The sequence below is a fragment of the Lolium rigidum genome, chromosome 3, assembly GCF_022539505.1.
Source record: "Lolium rigidum isolate FL_2022 chromosome 3, APGP_CSIRO_Lrig_0.1, whole genome shotgun sequence".
In the NCBI taxonomy this organism is placed as follows: Eukaryota; Viridiplantae; Streptophyta; class Magnoliopsida; order Poales; family Poaceae; genus Lolium; species Lolium rigidum.
In genome coordinates, this window is record NC_061510.1 from 139,464,377 (window position 1) to 139,483,564 (window position 19,188).

At 45.5% G+C, this 19,188-nt stretch overlaps 1 protein-coding gene and 10 non-coding genes across 11 annotated transcripts; all 11 read left to right on the plus strand.

Moving 5' to 3' along the window:
* The first annotated feature begins 537 nt into the window (after positions 1-537).
* Positions 538-5,568, plus strand: LOC124702394 (eukaryotic translation initiation factor 2 subunit beta). The gene is made up of 9 exons (XM_047234534.1): positions 538-758; positions 1,359-1,464; positions 1,543-1,598; positions 1,810-1,861; positions 1,940-2,040; positions 2,409-2,554; positions 2,669-2,811; positions 3,003-3,088; positions 5,327-5,568. The coding sequence occupies exons 1-9, from the start codon at positions 714-716 to the stop codon at positions 5,402-5,404; spliced, it is 813 nt and encodes a 270-aa protein (XP_047090490.1). The 5' UTR covers positions 538-713; the 3' UTR covers positions 5,405-5,568.
* On the plus strand, positions 3,500-3,582 carry LOC124704874. The gene has a single exon (XR_007003744.1). It is a non-coding gene; the product is annotated as a small nucleolar RNA SNORD34 (small nucleolar RNA).
* Positions 3,880-3,962, plus strand: LOC124704867. The gene has a single exon (XR_007003738.1). It is a non-coding gene; the product is annotated as a small nucleolar RNA SNORD34 (small nucleolar RNA).
* Positions 4,037-4,119, plus strand: LOC124704868. The gene has a single exon (XR_007003739.1). It is a non-coding gene; the product is annotated as a small nucleolar RNA SNORD34 (small nucleolar RNA).
* Positions 4,195-4,277, plus strand: LOC124704873. The gene has a single exon (XR_007003743.1). It is a non-coding gene; the product is annotated as a small nucleolar RNA SNORD34 (small nucleolar RNA).
* LOC124704862 lies at positions 4,483-4,566 on the plus strand. Its single transcript, XR_007003734.1, has one exon. It is a non-coding gene; the product is annotated as a small nucleolar RNA SNORD34 (small nucleolar RNA).
* On the plus strand, positions 4,599-4,681 carry LOC124704865. Its single transcript, XR_007003737.1, has one exon. It is a non-coding gene; the product is annotated as a small nucleolar RNA SNORD34 (small nucleolar RNA).
* LOC124704870 lies at positions 4,727-4,810 on the plus strand. Its single transcript, XR_007003741.1, has one exon. It is a non-coding gene; the product is annotated as a small nucleolar RNA SNORD34 (small nucleolar RNA).
* On the plus strand, positions 4,996-5,080 carry LOC124704864. Its single transcript, XR_007003736.1, has one exon. It is a non-coding gene; the product is annotated as a small nucleolar RNA SNORD34 (small nucleolar RNA).
* Positions 5,147-5,230, plus strand: LOC124704863. Its single transcript, XR_007003735.1, has one exon. It is a non-coding gene; the product is annotated as a small nucleolar RNA SNORD34 (small nucleolar RNA).
* An 11,348-nt stretch (positions 5,569-16,916) lies between the features above and the next one.
* Positions 16,917-16,995, plus strand: LOC124704869. The gene has a single exon (XR_007003740.1). It is a non-coding gene; the product is annotated as a small nucleolar RNA SNORD34 (small nucleolar RNA).
* The last annotated feature ends 2,193 nt before the right edge of the window (positions 16,996-19,188 follow it).

A 19,188-nucleotide genomic window follows, 5' to 3' on the forward strand; every position in this document is an offset into this window, starting at 1 on the left:
GATATGGCTTCTCCGCCGTGTCTTGGCTTTGAGAAGTGTGATATTATTGACGCTGCAGTCTCTCTCTCACCTGAGTTTGATAGGCAGGTGGTTCCTATTGGTGATGAGGTTTCAGAGTCTGGACTGTTGTCAGCGGTGCCTGGAGCGGTCGTCGCCAGAGAAGTTTGCGATTTTCTCGCTACCTTGGCTATTGCCTACGCTGGACCTGCACCCTATGTCGTAGCTTATCCTTTACGGCTCGATGTTGGAGTGTTGTGTTTGAGTGTTTGTAAGTATCGCGATGTTGGAGTGTGTTGGTTGTGGGTGTGTGGGTATGTTGTTTGTGTGGGCTCGGTCCGTCGTAGGTTTTCGGTCAGTTTTCTCATAGAATCTGAGCACACTCTTCTTAACAAAAAAAAAAAAAAAAACCGCGCCTAGGCCTTTTGTCACCACGAAGTCAGCCGCGAGGCTACAAATACGGCCCACCGGCCTCTCGACCTGGCAAAACAAAAGCAAGAGAGAAAAGCAAAGTTAAGAAGAGCTCTCGACTACTGAAACCCTACCCGGTGCCCCGCCGCCGCCGTCGCCTCTCGCTCTCGCCGTACACCCTTGCACCCCAAAACTCAATCTTTCTCTCCCACCCGACCCGATCTGATCCGATTCGTGCGTGCTCGTCTAGGTTTCCATCCGCCGCGCCGCCAGGAGAGCAGGGGTTGAAGAAGGCCAGCGCCACCATGGCGGACGAAGAGCATATGGAGAGGAAGGAGGAGGCCACCGAGGTGAAAAGCGCTCTCTTTTTCTCTGTCTCCTCTCTTCCGTTTCGCGCAGCTGCTTCGGGGGATTCGTCTTTGGTTTGGGCGGCGAATAGGCTACCCGAAGGAAGGGGACGGGTTAGGGTTTCGTGCTTATGAATCCGCGACGATGGGGGCGATATGTTGTCGATTTGTGTGCATACTAGGTTATTGAAGAACGAGTTATTCTGCGAAGCCAAGGCATAGGTTTGGTTGATGCGCGATGTGTCGTCAGATGCAAGGGCTGTGCCGGTTTGTTCTCTGGGTTGGAATGTAAAGCCAAATTATTCAACTTATTCTGATTTGTTTCACGTGCGAGAGAGCTGAAGTCAAGCCTAGGATTTCAAGCTCATGTAGCATTGAACAGCAGTATGTGGTTGGCTAAAACATTTGAACTCTTAATGTTTGCTATACGACTGTAGTGTCGCCTGATGCAAAGTTACTGGCGTGGTGTACTATATATTATTAAGTCCACTTTGGTTCGGAATAGCTATCACCTGCTTGTTGGTGTTTGATATATATAGATTCGATTTTCCCTTGTCTTGTCTGTAGGGCATGCTTATTGACAATGTTTGTGGTATTTTGCAGATCGCCCCTTTCGATCCAACCAAGAAGAAGAAGAAGAAGAAGGTTGTGATCCAAGATCCAGCTGACGAGGTTGATAAGTTGGCAGAGAAGACAGAAAGCTTGGCAGGTTTGTTTTGTATGCTGCAAAAGATGGTTTCATGATCTGCTTGCTACTCTTGTTGAAACTTGTATGCATTGTTTTCAGTCGCTGAGTCTGGCGAGCCAAGCTTCGCAGGATTGAAAAAGAAGAAGAAGAAACAGGTCAGTTCCTTAGGCCAAGTTTATTGTTTCTGTCCTATGTTTTGATTATTTTTATGCTGTCAAGAAAAAGATGTTGTGAGATGTGCGCTATCCTATTTTGTACATCAAATTAAATTCTCATATCCCATTCTCCTCTTATATGTATCTCATATGTTTTGGAGATCAATTCCTTTATGCAATTTTCTACAACTCACTTATGCTCAAATTTCAGGTGGAACTTGACCCATCGCTTGTTGAGGCTGCTGATGGTGAAGACACTCTTGGTAAATATATTGATCATTAGTAGTTCTATTTTCCCTCGGCATTGTATTTGCTGCAGTCTCTGAGCATGTGATTTCCAGATGATCAAATTGGAGAGGATGAACAAGGAGAAGGGATTGTGTTGGGTGGAGTGACCCAATACCCGTGGGAAGGGACTGATAGAGATTACAAGTATGACGAGGTAATTGATACTTCATTTCTGTTAAAGTTTCATTATCCTGTTGCTATTGTATGTGGACAAATGATAGACCATGAGCTCTATGAACAAATAAATAGAAAAGATCATGAGTGTTTTCTTTAAAAGCAGTAAGGCGGTACCTTCTCTCACACCATCAGTATATCTTCACAAGGCATATTTCGTAAGGTGGTACAGTGTATATATTGAGAGTGCTGTATTTTTTTTGTGTGTTTCTTGATTTAGCTATTTCTTTGCTGTTTATACTGTAGATGCTCTGGTACATAATTAGCATGTTGGGCAGTGCCAATTTTTTATCGTTTTCAATTGCATTACCTTTTCTGAAACCTTATCACTAATTTGTTTGGTTACAGCTGCTTGGCAGAGTCTTCAATATCCTGCGTGAGAATAATCCAGATCTTGCTGGTGATAGACGAAGAACAGTTATGAGGCCCCCTCAAGTTCTTAGAGAAGGCACAAAGAAGACAGTTTTTGTGAACTTCATGGACTTGTGCAAAACGTATGATTCTTCCTTGTTTTCACTCCTTTTGATCTTGTTCCCCTGTTAGTTTGTTTTCATTCGAAAATCATAAGGCTGTCATGAGCTAATTTAAGTGGTATTTCTACTTACCAGAATGCATAGGCAACCTGAGCATGTGATGATGTTTTTACTTGCTGAGATGGGAACAAGTGGATCCCTTGATGGGCAACAGAGGTTGGTTATCAAAGGAAGATTTGCCCCGAAGAACTTTGAAGCAATACTGAGGAGATATATCAGTAAGTTTGCTGTTTCTTTCATGACTGCGGTTTCAGCTCCTTTTCTGCGTCTTTTATGTGCAAGTAGTGGTAGCACTAGATGCACTTAGGAGAAGAAAATGCATAAATTTTCTATATTCTTATCTCTGAGCTGCTTTAATTTTTTATGCTCAATGGACTAACTTCTGCTATCGCAATTTCACTCGTTTCAGATGAATATGTCATATGCAATGGATGCAAGAGTCCAGATACTATCCTTTCCAAGGAGAATCGGTTGTTCTTCCTACGTTGTGAACAGGTAAGCACCCTATTATTCTGCGCAGACGAGTTACACTAAGCAGTTTGAATTTGATCATGTTTATATCTTCTGTTTCTTGTACAAATTTTCCTAATTTTGGTTTTATCTGTGTTTTGCCTTTGATAACTTTCCAGACTGCATTTTGTGACAAGTATTTGTGTAATACTATCTGCAAGAGCTCAGGCTCAAAATCCATCATAGTTTTTTCTTTTTGGATTGCATTGTCATCTTTTGCTGAACCTAGATATTGCAAGTGCTATTATTTGGTTACATTGTTTGACAAATATGTTATGTGAACATTTGAGGTTTAAAGCTGTACCATAGGTCCTTGGTATTCCTTTTTATTGTTTTAAGCTATTATGTTCTGTTTTTTATGTTTACGTTCAGTTATAGTGTTTCCCATGTCTACTCTCTACCTATGATGAATTGCAAACTGTATTGCCTACATTGGTTGATCAATCTTATGAGAAACTTCTGCAATTTCTGAGGATGGTTAATTGCCATTTATTTAGTCAGCTGCATTTTTAAACGTAGAATTTATAATCTGTATTCAAATGAGAATCTAGTTTCTACGTATAATGAGTTGCAAACTGTATTTGGTTGCCACTTATGTAGTTCTGTCCATGATGAGCTGCTGAGTTATTTGGTTACATTGTTTGACAAACATGTTGAGAATTGAGATTTAAGGCTGTTCCATAGGTTCTTGGTATTCCTTTTTATTGTTTTAAGCTTTTATGTTCTGTTTTTATGTTCACATTCAATTAATTAATAGTATTTCCCCGTGTCTAGTCTCTACCTATGATGAGTTGCAAACTGTATTGCCTACATTGGTTGATCAATCTTATGAGAAACTTCCGCAACTTCTGAGGATGGAACGTTGCCATTTATATAGTCAGCTGCATTTTTAAATGTAGAATTTAGAATCTCTATACAATTGAGAATTTAGTTTCTACCTATGATGAGTTGCAAACTGTATTGCCTACATTGGTTGATCAATCTTATGAGAAACTTCCGCAACTTCTGAGGATGGAACGTTTGCCATGTATTTAGTCAGCTGCTTTTTTAAATGTAGAATGTTGAATCTCTATACAATTGAGAATTTAGTTTCTACCTATGATGAGTTGCAAACTGTATTGCCTACATTGGTTGATCAATTTAATGAGAAACTTGCACAGCTTCTGAGGATGGAACATTGCCTTTCATTTAGTTAGCTGCAATTTATGTATTTTTTAATGTAGAATATATAATCTGTATACAATTTTGCCTACATTGTTTTACAAATCTATTGGTGATAATATTGCAACGTTCTGAGTTTTGTATGTTTCGTTTTAATTGTTTTTAGCTAAAATGCTGTGATTTATGTGTTGAATGTGCTACTGGTGGTATCTGGGCTGTCTTTCCTATGATGAGTTGCTAACTGTATTGCCTACATTGTTTGATCAATCTTATGAGAAACTTCTGCAACGTCTGAGGATGGATACCTTTACATTTCGTACTAGTTCATGTGTTCTCTACCTATGATGAGTTGCAAACTTCATTGCCTACATTGTTTGACTAATGGTATGAGAAACTCCTGCAACTTCTGAGGATGGAACACTGATATTTGTTTGTATTGCGTTACCTCTAGAGCTTTGAACTTTCTACCTATGATGAGTTGCGAACTTTATTGCCTACATTGTTTGACCAATCCTATGAGAAACTGATGCAACATCTGAGGACTCAACATTATCATTTCTGAGAATCTGCTGCAATCTAGTACTCCCTCTGATCCAAATTAATTGTTGCAGATTTAGGCAAAATGTATCTAGATCTGTCTAGGTTCATTGAATCTGAGACAACTGATTTGGGTCAGAGGTAGTATATTTGTCTTGCCTTAAGAGTTCAAATATTAGTTTGTAGTACTGGAGTTATGCTGATGATGAGTTGAAGTTATTGCCTACATTGTTTGACAAATATGTTAGTGATATAAATACTGCAACTTCTGAGGCTTCAGCGTTATCATGGCTCTTCTGCATTTTTACTTGCTGTCTTTATCTGAAAACTAATGCTTACAGTGTCTTTTACCTATGATGAGTTGCAAACTTCATTGCCTACATTGTTTGACTAAACTTGTGAGAAACTTCTGCAACGTCTGAGGATGAAACATTGCCCTTTATTTGAATCTGCTGCAGTTCAGGAGGTTCTCATCTGCACACCTATTTTAACCAAACTAACTGATTTTCTTTATTATCTTATCAGTGCGGTTCGTCAAGGTCAGTTGCTCCTATCAAGGCTGGATTTGTGGCGCAAGTTGGCCGTCGGAAGGCTGGGACTTAAGTTATCTAGTGCTCGGATGCTATATCAACATAGTCCAATTTGCCGATTTACAACAATTATTGTCCAGTTCTTACTGTGCCTACACTGTTTTGTGGATTTCGTTTCCTGTACTTCAAATGTTGCTGTGAATTCCAGTTTATCTGAGAGGATCTATGTTTGCGGCCTGACTGCCTGTCCCCTGCTTTGATTTTCATGGAAGAAATCATTGTCTTGCTGCTTTGCTAGCGTTGTCAAAACACCTCAAAATATACATAACAGTGTATGAACGCTGGACGCAACTGTCGTCATTAGGGTTAGGAACCCAACAAGATAAAATCCAGGGATGTCGCTTCTATCCTAGGGATGACAATTGGGTCTTCTCCTTACATTTCTGTCCGGATCCCCGTTTAATAATCGGGTAGCCTGGTACAAAACCAATTTATGCAAAGCATGAGAGTATCTATTGCCATTCCTTTGGCTGATTCATTTCCTTTCGGCGGGGCCGCTGACACGATTTGTCTTGTAATTTGTTTTTTAACCAAATTCACAAAAGAAGTCAATACATGAGCAGAAGTGACATGCAAACAACGAAAATAGTGGTTAGCAACTGGGAGTGGTACTTTGGAACATTAGAGTATATGCTTTCTTTATTTTGAAATGCATAAATGCATGCTAGACATACTTTGAGATTTCAAAAAATTGAAATGAAAAAGTCACACATACATCTTCACTCATAAAGTTGTTTCATGAAAAATCGACTTATCGTATGACGTGTGTAAAAAAGATAAAATTCAATGCTAAAAATAAGGTTTTTAGAAGATAAATTTTCTCCTTTTGTTCCTAGCGAAACTTGAGGAACACATATATTTAGAGATGTACATGTAAAATCTTTTTTCAAAAAAATTTGATATTTTAACATATAATTTTTTGGTAGAGGGAGCATACCCATCCAAAAACCGAATTGAATTTCCGCTAATAACATGGCTACTTTAGTCAATCCCAAAGTGCACATAAAGAGTAGCTAATCAAGTTGCCAAAGGGGCACAAATTTGATTAAAACGAAGATCGTGTCACGTTGAATGGGGCTCTCTTCTTGATGCTCAAATCGGCGAACATGATTTAGTTCTCCTCCGAAAGCAATTTGGTTGCAGCGTCCCTCAAATTTTTAACGAAAAAGCCTTCCCCAACGCATTGTCAAAAAGAACCACCTCACGAGTGAATTATCAAAAAGAACCGCGTGCCACCCTTAACTATGGCGGCAAGTGCCTGCCGCCGTCCGCTGTGGTGGCACATTAGCCATGGTGTATGCCTCCGCGGGCTCTGGCGGCATGTCCTGGTACTGACCATGTCAAATCATGAGTAAAGAGGGAGCTGTGCTCCATTGCTGTGTCCATTAATCACAAGCTCCCGCTGCGCTCGGCCGAGGATAGAATAGACGAAATGGACTTGTACCAAGTACCACATGACATGTAGTACGAATGCAGATGTCTGTGTATGCTTGTTGTCAGGTCATCTCCAACGATGCGACCCAAATTAGACGTTGTTGAGCTGTTCGATTGTGACCGTTTGGGTGGCCGCGCGAACAGGTGACCATGGCCAACAATCCGTTTGGGTCGCGCAGTGCGTCCAACGCGCGGACGCAACACAAAACAATAAAATCGCAAAGAAACAATTAAATTTAAACTAAGTTCATTAAACGATGCCCTATTTTGGGCAAATTTACACAAAAGAAAGTCCAATATGGGCTTAACTAAAAAAAAGAAATAAACCCTAGGCTAGGGTTTGGAACGCGGTGGCCGCCGGCGTGCCACCTAGTCCTAGTAGTACTCGTCGTCGTCCTCGCTGTCGATGACAACTACGCCTCTGCAAAGTGCGGCCATTTGGCCAGATCCTCGAGGTCATTGACCTGACCTCGAGGGACGTCCTTGCGTCTGGTCGAATGGTTGAAATCGACCGCGTGCGTTTGCGTCTAGTGGTGTCCCCAGCGGCCCGATGCATAATCTTTTTTCCCCATTTGAAAACCATAATTTACATATTTGTAAAAATACAATAAAATGCTCTAGAAAATAATAAAAGGGCCAGCAAGGCATGCTAAAACCTAGGTATGGACTACTGCTCGTCGACGCTGACGAGGTTGATGATCTCCGGCATCCGCCATCGGAGCTGCTACGCCGGAGGTGGTGGAGGAAGGGCAGTCTGCGGTTAAGGTGGCCACACATCCCAGGCTGTCGAAGGAGCATCAGACGGCTCCGAGGTAACTCGCTCGGCGGCGCGCGTCGAACTCCCACGTCCCGAAGGAGATCCAGTTGTAGGTGTTGAGTGTGTACGCCGGATCTTCTCGGAGATCGGCCGGCAAGATGGCTCGGCGGCGCACCTCGTCATGGCGCTCTCTGTCCTCGCGTGGCACGGGAGGGGCCGACACTCGCCTGGACTTGCGGTACCAGCCTCCTCCAGGCACACTCGCATCCGTTCATGGCACTGGCCGGTTTTCCTCCCAGAGGCGGCGCGCGAACTCGATGCGGACGTACCACCCCACCCGCGGCTTCTTTCCAGACCGCGAGCCGCTAGCCTCGTGGTCGTTCTTCGTCTTGCGGAATGGCCAAGACTTACCCATGGTGTCGGTCGGATGGATACGGCGGGCTGTGGCAATGGTGCGGTCGAGAAGATGGGCTTTGATGACCCACAAGTATAGATGATCGCAACAGTCTTCAAGGGAAGTAAAACCCAAATTTATTGATTCGACACAAGGGGAACCAAAAAATATTTATAAGCTTTAATAGATGAGTTGTCAATTCACCTGCACCTGGAAATAGACTTGCTCGCAACAGTTTATTAGTAACAATTTTATAGCAGTAGTAGTAGTGAAGTAACAGCAGTAATGAAATAAAAAGCAGTAGCGATGATTGCAGTAGACAGCAGGATTAAAATACTGTAGACACAGGGATGGATGGATGAACATGCACTGCATGAATGAGATAGTTCATATAATAAGCAAGACATATGCATTGCAAGTAATAATGATAAAAGCATCATAGTATAAATTAACCATAGGCGTGTGTTCCTATTTAGTCGTGCGTGCTCGTAATGAGAAACTTGCACGACATCATTTGTCCTACTAGCCCGTTGCAGCGGGGCCTCAAGGGAAACTACTGGTAATTACGGTACTCCTTTTAATAGAGTACCGGAACAATAAACACATGTGATCCTCACATCATAGCCATCCCCTCCGGTTATCCCAATTATTGTCACTTTGAGGCCTCGGGTTTCGGACAACGATATGTGTATACAACTTGCAGGTATGATAAAAAAAAAATTGTCCTCATGAATCAATAACATGCTCAAATCTGAGATCATGGTACTCGGGCCCGAAGTGACAAGCAGTAAGCATAACGGTGACGTACATTCGGTCGCGCATCGGCGTCGGCGGCCCCATGTCGAAAGTCGTCGGCGCGGCGGCTTGCCGGCTGCTGCCGGCCTCGTGGTCGTTCGCCGATGGCTCGAACTCGCGCTTCGGGGCCATGGTGGCGCGGAAGCTCGAGCGAGCCGGGCGGAGTGGAGTGGGGAGTGGGGACTGGATAGGGACAGCCCCCCTCCCCCTAGTCCACATTTAATAGGACTCGCCCGCCGATAGGTGGGCCAGCAAGGCGAGCAGGTGAAAGCGCGAGGACACCGCATGCCATCCGTAGCCACGCAAACCTGGCCCAGATTTGGGCCGGGTTTGGGTCGTCCCGAACACCGCGACCATCCGCATTTGAGGTGCGCCGCCGCGTTGGGCCTGACCGCATTTTGTTCGTCGCGACCCATCCGGATGGGCGAGCGCGGGTGGGTAGCCGCGTTGGAGATGGCCTAAGAGATGGAAAAGAAACGAGTTCCACTAGGTAGTAGATCCTCATCGCTAGACATTGTAGATTGATGTATCTGGCATCCACTAATATGACTTGGTACATAGGTCTGCAAGAAAATATGTTTTACCCCCACCCTGAAAGGAAAAGCACCCGCATTACTGTGAGTAGTAGGCATCCTACCATAGGCATCCTAGCCTGGCGTCAGAATTTTTAGCAAGGGGCGGAGCCTGCCGCCGCACTCAGTGGAGGCATCTCCACGGCACCCTGCTGCTGTTGCCTCCGGTGGCATGGCCCACCACAGCTGACGGCAACGGATGGTGCTGCTCGACGTCTAACGTGCCGCCACGACACGGGACGGCAAGCTCCTGCCGCCACAGCATGTGGCGGTATGTGCTACGTGTCGCCTAGGGGCGTTACCGCCACTGAGAACGTGGTCTTTTTTGTCAATTGCATTCACAGGTGGTCCTTTTTATCAATAAATTGGGTAGGGTGGTCTCTTTTGCCAAAAATTTGCGTCCCTCCTAGTCAGGGCCTCTTATGTCTTGACCATCATCGTCTTCAAGATCTCGCTCAACGCGAGGGCCGACACATCATGCTTCAGATCAATCTTGATGGACTTGTGGCCCCTTGGCCGATAGATGGGCATTTTGGCCTGGGGCTTCATCTTCGCCATCAACCGACCACTACCACATCGGCTTTGCCATTGTGGATATTGATCTCGTAGATCGCATGCCAATAATGAACCATGTGGTAGCCCTTGTCCCACTATACCTTCAAGAACTCCAAGGCCTGGGGCACCTTTAGATACATAATTTGTTATACCTTGGTGATATGACAATGCATTTACATTCCACGAACAAAGCTGGATGTGTCCATACCACATCGACAATGCTGAGGCCGCTCACTTTACCAGAAACGACATGATCGATCGTCGCGCAAAACTAGTTTGTCTCTTGTTGGATGTACACCCCTCTTTTGAAGGGACAATTGGTTGCAGATACTATGAATCCGGAACGGAGCGAGTTACCGGTGTTCATAGAATTCTTGAGTGACCTTCTTCCAATACGCATGACCTTTTTGCTCGGCACCACATATAGGATCTTGGATAATGGAGAGCCAAGAATGGCAGAGCACGAGGCCCTCTTTGTTGATGTAGTCGATGGTCCTTTGGCTCGTGCCCTTCTTCTTTCTATCGTCGGTGTCCTCGGCCCAGGTCTCGGCCTCACCCTCCTTGAAGCCCTTACCATTGCCACCATCAAGCACGAGAGTGTCTTGATTCATTGGTTGGCCAATTTGGGAGAACAATGACTCCCCATCAATGTCATACCCTTGGGTTCGGGTTTCGATCCCAAGGCCGTCTACTGGGATAAAGCCGCTGCCATGGACCATCGCGTCAATGGAGGCATCGTCCTGCTCAGCGTAGGAGGCCTACGGATCACTAGACATCAGAGGAATATAGCACATGAGAAGGGACACGAGGTCGAACGAGCATACTGGGTCGATTGGCGTCAGGAGGGTCCGTGGCATTTCCTCGAACAGGTTGCGGGGCGCAGGCATGTTCTCCGGTGGGATTGCTCGAGCCTTCGTGATGGGGTCAGTTCCCTGATACCCTCCCGGCTCCCCGATCCCCACCCAACGTGCGGTTCATGTGCAGATGCAAGGACACCCTCGATGTACGGGACATCTGGTGACGAAGACCGCGAACTGGTGATATGGGAGAGCGGCGCCTCGACCTGCCTTGCGAGCACAACATACCTGGCGGCAAAATTGACGACCGTCATTGTAGAGGTAGTCGTCTGGCCTAATAACTTAAAGAGTTCATCGACGAGGCCTGGGCATGGCCGATGATTTCCCCCGCTTCATCACGAGCATGGGCTCATCGACGGAAGGCAATATGCCAAGCTAGGCGTTGGCCTGCATCTCCAAGGCCATCACAGCAGCCACCCTCGCGGTGGCGTTGACAACTTGCTGGTCTCTCTTCGCCGGCATGATGGCGCTCCGACCCTTGCGTTTCTTGGCATGTATCGCCCTCTCCTCCGCCGCCTGCTCCTTTTTCGACACCTTGGCCTTTGTCCCTCGGCCGGCGGCCACATCCTGCTTTGGGGTTGGCTTTGGGGTGGGGCCTTGGACGGTTGGGCGCTAATTCCGGCGGCTTGGTCGACGTCCATGGAGGCGACGTTGTCTATTTCAGGCTAGGGCTTGGCGGTGATGAAAATATGATTTTTCTAGCGGCGGGAGTGCGAATGGCTTCCGTGCCACTAGCAAGCGGGCCATGTAGGTATAGATGGTAGATAACAAGTGATCGCACGTGGACTCGCTTACTGTCCGCACTAACTCGTTTCGAGCCCAAATTTAAGCTAGGTTTTACCCATTTTCTGACCGATCAAACACAAACGAATACTTTTATTTCATTTGCATCAAACCGCTGGAGATGCCCTTATGCTTGAAGTCCCGTATCAAATGACTCTCGTGGACAGCCTCACAAGTCACGTACGTACCCCTTTGCTCGTGACCTCAGGCGATTAGGGTTAACTGCCTCCCACCGGCGGCCGCCTCCGATCTGGCCGCCTCTGTGGCCTTCGGGCCATGGAGGTGGGGCAGATCGCGGTCCTCGTCGTCGGCGGGAGGGCTCCGTTTCCCAGTTTTGGGAGCTTCGTTTCCCGTCTTTAGGGTTTTTGTTTGTAGGGGCGGTGCTCAGGTGGTGGTGGCGGCGCCTCGTGCAATAATATTTCCCCGGCTTCAACCCCATCTCGACGGCGACATCGAGAAGCTTGTGGGTATGGTGTGGTCTTCGAGGATTTTGTCTGGCTGTGGGGATCTTTGGATCGTCAAGGAGCTTCATCGGCAGTTCATCCTACTTCTTCGTCTTCGGGACGGATGTGGTCTTTTCGATCCGTTCGGCGACTTCCTGTCCGCAATCAACAACGTCAGGCTGGCTCAGGGAGGAGCGGCAGCGGCGGCGCGCCGTCGACACGGTTTAGAGGTTGAAGATGAAGGGCTTCTCAAGGATCTCGTTGTAATTTTCGTTTTTCTTGAGCTGCTTTGTACTGTTCGGTGTTTCTTTTAATGCCAGTGTCCTATTCGCAAAAAAAAAAAATGACTCTCCTGGAAAAAAAAAATGTGATGAGATGATGGCAACATGGACCCAAGCTCATCGCATATGGCCTAAGAAATATGAAGCCAACAACAAATATTTATCACCAAACAATTCAAACGATGCTCCCATTCATTTTTGCGAGAACAAGTTCAAAATGTTCCGACATGACGCGCTCATGAGCACGTGGAAACGTCAACTCGTTCGCCGCCGGGCGTCAACGGGTCGCTGTTGGGTCATTCTCTGGTCCCAGTTCCTCTAGGGTGTGGCGTCCGTGGCCATCAAGAAACTTGTGCGCCTTGTTTTTCCACAAGCCGCAGCCCATCATCCGTGGCCGCCAAGCCAAGGGCCAAGACATCGTTCGTACGAAAGAAAAGAGAAACAAAGAAGAAAAACACCAATGTCTATAAAATGCCACTTGATCTGAACTACTTGTGCACACAGCACACAACTTCACGGACAGTTAACACTCACAAAAAGACTTAACAAATCGACTAATGGTGGTCGAGGTAGCAGCATCGGCTTCTTCGTCACCATGGAGCCGGCTCTGCGGTCTGGCTGCCATTCTCGTTCTGTGGGCGCGGCCGGTGAAGAATCAAGAATCCTATACGTACGAGTGCGCAACTGGCTTGATTCCGTACGTATGTGCGCGCCTACGATCGCTAAGTTTCGCATGATTGATAAAACAACAAGAAACACGTGAGCTCCTCACTCTGAGTTTATTTTTTTTGAAGCTGAACAGTGAGTTTCCTCGCATATATTTTTATTAATTTTATGGGGTCACTCTGAGTTTATTGTTTTATGTTTCTTGTTTTGCACATAATTAACGGTGTTGTGAAACATCGTCTACCAGTATTCCATTTTGTATATATCTAATTAAAATACTTTTACTCCATTCTCCCCTCACATGCAACTCATATGTTTTGAAGCGTAATATAGACATAGACATATATTATGAAATCACGACAACCTATCCCCATACCAAAAGGCGAGTCGAAACAAATGAGATGCCAACACATAATCCATGGCAACGATCAACCCTCTTATATTGACTCAACACTTTTGACGGTGTTTTAATCATCCATCATAAAGTAATAAATAGTTGAACAATAGTACATGATGAATTGTGTCTCACATGGATGCATTGTGCTCCTCAAAGAGAAAATCATAATGTGCGGCCATTGGGACTCTTCAACACTCAACACATGTACTTATAATCACCAACCAAGCGAGCATCGATGGCTCATACATAAACAAGCATAACTGATGACATAAAATGCTATAATGCCTCATAAGTAATGCTTGCCTTGATGGTAGCAATGGGATCATATGCGGATAGGTTGAAAACGTTGGATAATTCCGGTTACACCAATCATCAAGAATGTCACTACCGCCAAGATTCGACATCAGTTAATCATCAGCCTACATATTGACCAAGCAAACATGAACCGTAGCTCACAAATCATCATTGGCCTTAAAGATCGACAAACCAAACATCCATGGTGGCCTCACAAATCATCATCCGCGTGTCTATATCCTCCCAAATAAAACTTCCTACCCTCCACAATAATGTAATCTACACCCAAACTAATTTGTCTTGCATGTAATACTAGTCCATACAAATGAGACAAATAACTCTAGATGAGAACTTATATACGACAAACAGTCTTAAAAGTGCAATTGCGTCATCATCGTATCCTAATCTAGGGTTTGGGGATTACTTAATGTCGTTGCCTGGGCCGATGATGAGGAATGTGTTGCATCATAGAGAGAATGGGTGCCATGAACACCAGAAAGAGGAGGGAGTTGACGCCATCACCGTCGCGGTGGTGGTGGTCTTCAATGGAGGGAGACGATAGGTAAGAGAAGTGGAGAGGAGAGCAATAAGGCGAAAGAGGGTGAGGGGAGGGGGCCTGGACGATGTGGGAATACATGGAACCGTTCTATAAGGGACGATGCACCTCTCGCATGTCTGTGTGCATGAGTGTTTGCCTCCCTTGTGCCCACTCGGGCCTGGCTCGCTAGAAACGGGCAAATTGACCTTTCCCACTAGGCTTGGCTCAATGGTCCTTCAAGCAGGGCACCAACCAATCCCGAGGAGTCTTGCAAACATCCAAACATCACAAACTACATGTGGTGAGCATGCTTGGTGGTCATGCTGGTTATTAAACACGGCCCCTAGATCTTCATCGTGTTGCATAACCTTTACACACACACAAGTATGTGTTTTCTCCAAATTAGATACAAGGATCGAGCCATCACATAGTATTGCATATTGACACTCTATATTACCCCAATGTCCTTGAATAGTTCCCTTTTTTTGTTAAGATCATATGTGGAGAACCGAGACTAATTTGCTATATTGTACTATATGAGCTGTTTTGATTTTCTATGTTGAGTGGACTAACTTCTGTTGTCGCAATTTTCACTTACTTTATATGGAAATGCCATATGGAATGGATGCAAGAGCCCTGATACCATCCTTACCAAGGAAAGTCGGTTGTTCTTGAAGTTCTTCCTTCGTTGTTAACATGTAAACTCTTACTCCGTATTATTGTGCGCAAATACTAGTTTCACTAACAATTAGAATTTCAATTCATACGTTGACCTAAATGCAATTTTTAACAAATAAATGCATCTTTAGTGCTTCCAAATTTCTCATTTGGGCTTTATCCGTATGACTGCAATTTTTCCGGAATTTTGCGACTTTTTTTGTTTCGAGAGTTAGAAAAATATTTGCATTTCTCTTAAGATATTTCATTAACTGAATTTACATATTCAAACTAACATAAATCCTCACAATTAGACAACTAAAATGGTTCATACGTGAGGGATTACGCAGTACCATGGTTCGTATGCTTGGTCTTTATTGTTCTTAGCTAAATGGTGGTATTTGTGTTTTGAATCTTCTACTAGTGGTTCCTCTTTTTCATCTTCATTTTTATAATTAAAATGGTGCAATTTTTTTAGATAAAAGGCACTGAAGTGCCCGACTTTGAATTAACAAAGCCAGCAGCGGCGAGAACGATACATAGTGCTGAACCCAGCTTACAAAACGACACCACACACCCACACGAACTACCGAAGAGGCTACAGCCGAAAGTGCGACCAAGAAGCTCAGCCAAAGCGCCTACGAGGACTCGAAGAAGAGCTGGAGTCTACAGTGTCGGGCCGGAGCTCACCCTAGAGCGAGCCATTTTTCACGCGCGCCTCAACAACACTCCTTCGTCGCAGAAGCGCCACCGGAAGCCGACCACCACCGGGGACCAACCCGCGTTGCTCACAGACCGAGAGGTAGCACCAAGGAGGCTCGACCAGGGGAGGGCACGGAGCAAGCCTTGCCGATGATCGCCGAAGAACCACCTCCGTCACAACCATCGAGAGAGCCTCGTGTTGTGGACTCCAAGACGATGTCTTCAAGAAGAGAACGACACCGGAGTGCCGCCACCGCCCGATCCGAGGATCTAGGGTTTTCACCCGGAGCCTGTAGATGGATAGAGAGAAGCCCCAATCGACGCCTTCAGGAAGGTCACGGCGTCCGCGAACGTCGCCGTCGTGGCCCAAGCGGGCAAGGGTTTCCCTTCGGCAAAATCCCTCCACCATCTACAGATTGGACCAACCAGAAGGTCAACCCACCACCGCACCACGCTGCTCGCCGGCGCCACGCCGCCCTCACGGCCGTGGACACTGGCCAGCACCCGAGCCACGGCACGCCCGCCAACCAACAAGCTCCCACCTTCCAGGGCCGCCGCCCCGGCGTCCAAGCGCACACACCTCAGATTGAAGAAGGAGACACGGCCCTGCCGCGAAGAACCCGAGACGAGAGGCGGCGAGGGGGGTTTCCACCAGCCAGATCGGCGGCCAGCAGCCCCCTGGCTGCCAGCGGCCCTCAGATCTAGGGGTAGATCGGAGCTCGGAGTGCCCAGAGGCCCCTGCCCCGGCCCGAGCCCACCCGCCACGCGCGCCTCCACGAATTCGTCGGGTCGCCCCGCCCAGCGCCGCCCCAGGCCGTCTTCCGCCGGAGGAGCGTCCGCGCGCGTCACCAGCCGCCGGGGAGGATCCCGAGAGCCCCGCCCCCGCGACGGGTACGCCGAGAACACGAAGCCGCCACGCCGCCGCCGCACGACCACGCCACGGCGCCCCTCGACCAGCGCCGCGCCCCCGCCGACCGCCGCAGTCCGCGCCACCGCAACCGAGCGAGAGGGGAGAGAGTCCCCGCCGCCGCCGACGCCCCCGAGGCTTCGCCCCGGCACGCCCTCTGGCGGCGGCGAGGGAGAGGACAGGGGAAGGGGAGGCCCGGCGGCGCGCGAGTTAGGGTTTCGCCCTGCCGCTCGCGGGAGCGGGCAGGGACGAAACGGTGTCTCCGACCATTGTGCCTAATTGTGTCACGGAACAAAATGGTGCAATTTAATCCACATCTACTTACTACTAATGTTTGGTTTGCTTTCTACCTATGACTTGCCAATTGTTTTTTTTACGTTCTTTGACTATTCTTATGAGAAACTTCTGCAAGGTAACATTGCCTTAATTTTTTTAATAACTTTTTTTGCAGTTTCGTTATATTCTTGCATTCAAGAGTTCGCAGATTTTCACGTCATGCCTATGATGAGTTGAAATCATTGCCTACATCGTCTGATAAATATTCTATGATATAATTCAACATCTGAGGCTGAGGCAGTACCTTTCTATTTCTTGCTTGCCGTTTGTAGCCATGAATCACATTTAGTAATAGTTCATATGTTTTGCACCAACGTTGAATTGAAAACTTTGTTGGATACATGTTTTAAAATTGCTTTACGTTTAGATATTGCTTTTCTATTTTGGAGTTGTTTTGATATTGAGTTGAAACTCTTGCCTACATTGTTTGACAATTGCTTTTGTTGTAATAATAAAGCCACAACTGGCCATGAGTGTTACAATGGTATGCTGAGTTTCTAGCTATAGATTACAAGCTCAGAGTACAACTACAATACCATACAAGATGTGAGAAAACAAGCTAATCCTAAGGCATGTCTTCAGCTGTACCTGAGAGTCACCGATCCTGATCAAAACTAACATACCTCACTTGCAACCACCTCGCTAACCATAGAAATAGATGCTGGACCAGCACATCAAGAAGACTGAAGAATGGACAGGAAAGGGGCTTCGAGGAACTTCTCTAAGATAGGGAACAACGCCCAATGACATAATCGTCGTCGACATAGACCAAGATCATGCAAAGCTTTCGCTAAAGCACCAAACCAGCATCCCATCGTACTCGTCCACCAAACCATCATTGGCATGAGGAAAACATCGGGTCAGCTGTCGATAGAAAATGTCTCAAAGAAGATCTCCATGCAGTAAGAGGCTGGCGAAGGTGAGACCAAGGGTTGGCTCCAAAATCACAGTGGTAGCAAAAGACAAGCAAAAGTCCATGGTGACGCACACATACACAAGAGACATGATCCAGCAAAATGGAAGAGATGAGCTTCATCGTGAACCCATTGGTACATGTCTTATCATATTCAGGTTGTATCTTGTCTGAAGTATATGGATGCTACCAACAACAGATATATGTATTGCAACAAGGATTCTTCCATGAACCAATACATAAATAACACCAAAATACTCAAGTAGCGTCTATTTATTTATGACAAGATAGGAATTGAATATGATATGACCAACAGCTTCACTTCAGTGACGGACGTAGGATTTCCTTTTTGAGGTTAGCGATATAGTTGACCTCAGCTAGAAACAACTCAACATAAACACGTAGCCGGAAGGAGTGAACATCAGATTCGTAAAAATTACAAGTGCATTAATATTTTTGTATATCAAATTTCAAACAAGTTTATCAACATATACTACGTATTATATATGATAATCTCCAAAGCCTTCTGACAAGTAAAATCCATTCCAAAATTCAATGAACTTCAGTAACAAAATTTGTTGGTAACGAAAATGAATCCTTGTGCTAGTAATAATACTAGAACATAGCCATCTTACTGTTTAGGGATGTCTTCCTCCTGGATGACCGATGACATCCCAACTCATAATATCGTCCTTAGGCATAGATTCAACTAAGATACCGAGTTTCATTGGATTTGTTAAAATGTGTTTATAGCCATCTAGTACTGAGTTCATCCGTAAAGTTCTCTTGAGTCAAATCTCTTTCCCTTCCTTTTCCATCCTTGATGTCCCTCTTTGCTAGGTCGCGATTTCCTTCCTTAGAGCAAACAGATCTCCTACTTTTTTCTCACACCTCATGATGTTCTTCCTGACGCTGAACCCTTTCTTTTCAGCATAAGAATTTTAGAAGTTGCAACATTCTTCTTCACTTTGAAATGTCACGTGGACATTTCCCAGTACTCATCTATCGCTTCGCTTTCTTTCCCAAAGTTGCTAAACCTCCGTTCATGGTTCCACAATCATTAGGCCCAATCAAATAGATGTTTTCCTGTCATCAATAAACAGTTTCCTAATCAAATTCAGTTCATTATAATTTCCATCCCAAGTACATTGCATAACATCATAAGTAGCTAGGTCTAACAATCTAAGAACATAACAACCTTACCTCTATATTGTCACTGTCGGACAAATTGCCCCCAAATGCATAACCACTACATGCATTCACTTCATCTTCACTGCTAGCAATAAGCATGATAACAAATGACAATAACGAACAATAGATTGCAAATAGAAAAAATCAGATTCTAGAACAGTACTGATGTGTAGCTATACACTTGGTAACTGGTCATTTGTAATACCAGTTAATGATTTTTTCAGAAATTACTGTGGTTCCGTTTAGCTAATACTTGTACATCAGGATAATCTACAATTTATATTCAAGCAAAGTATACAGATATTTAGAAACAATCACCCACAAC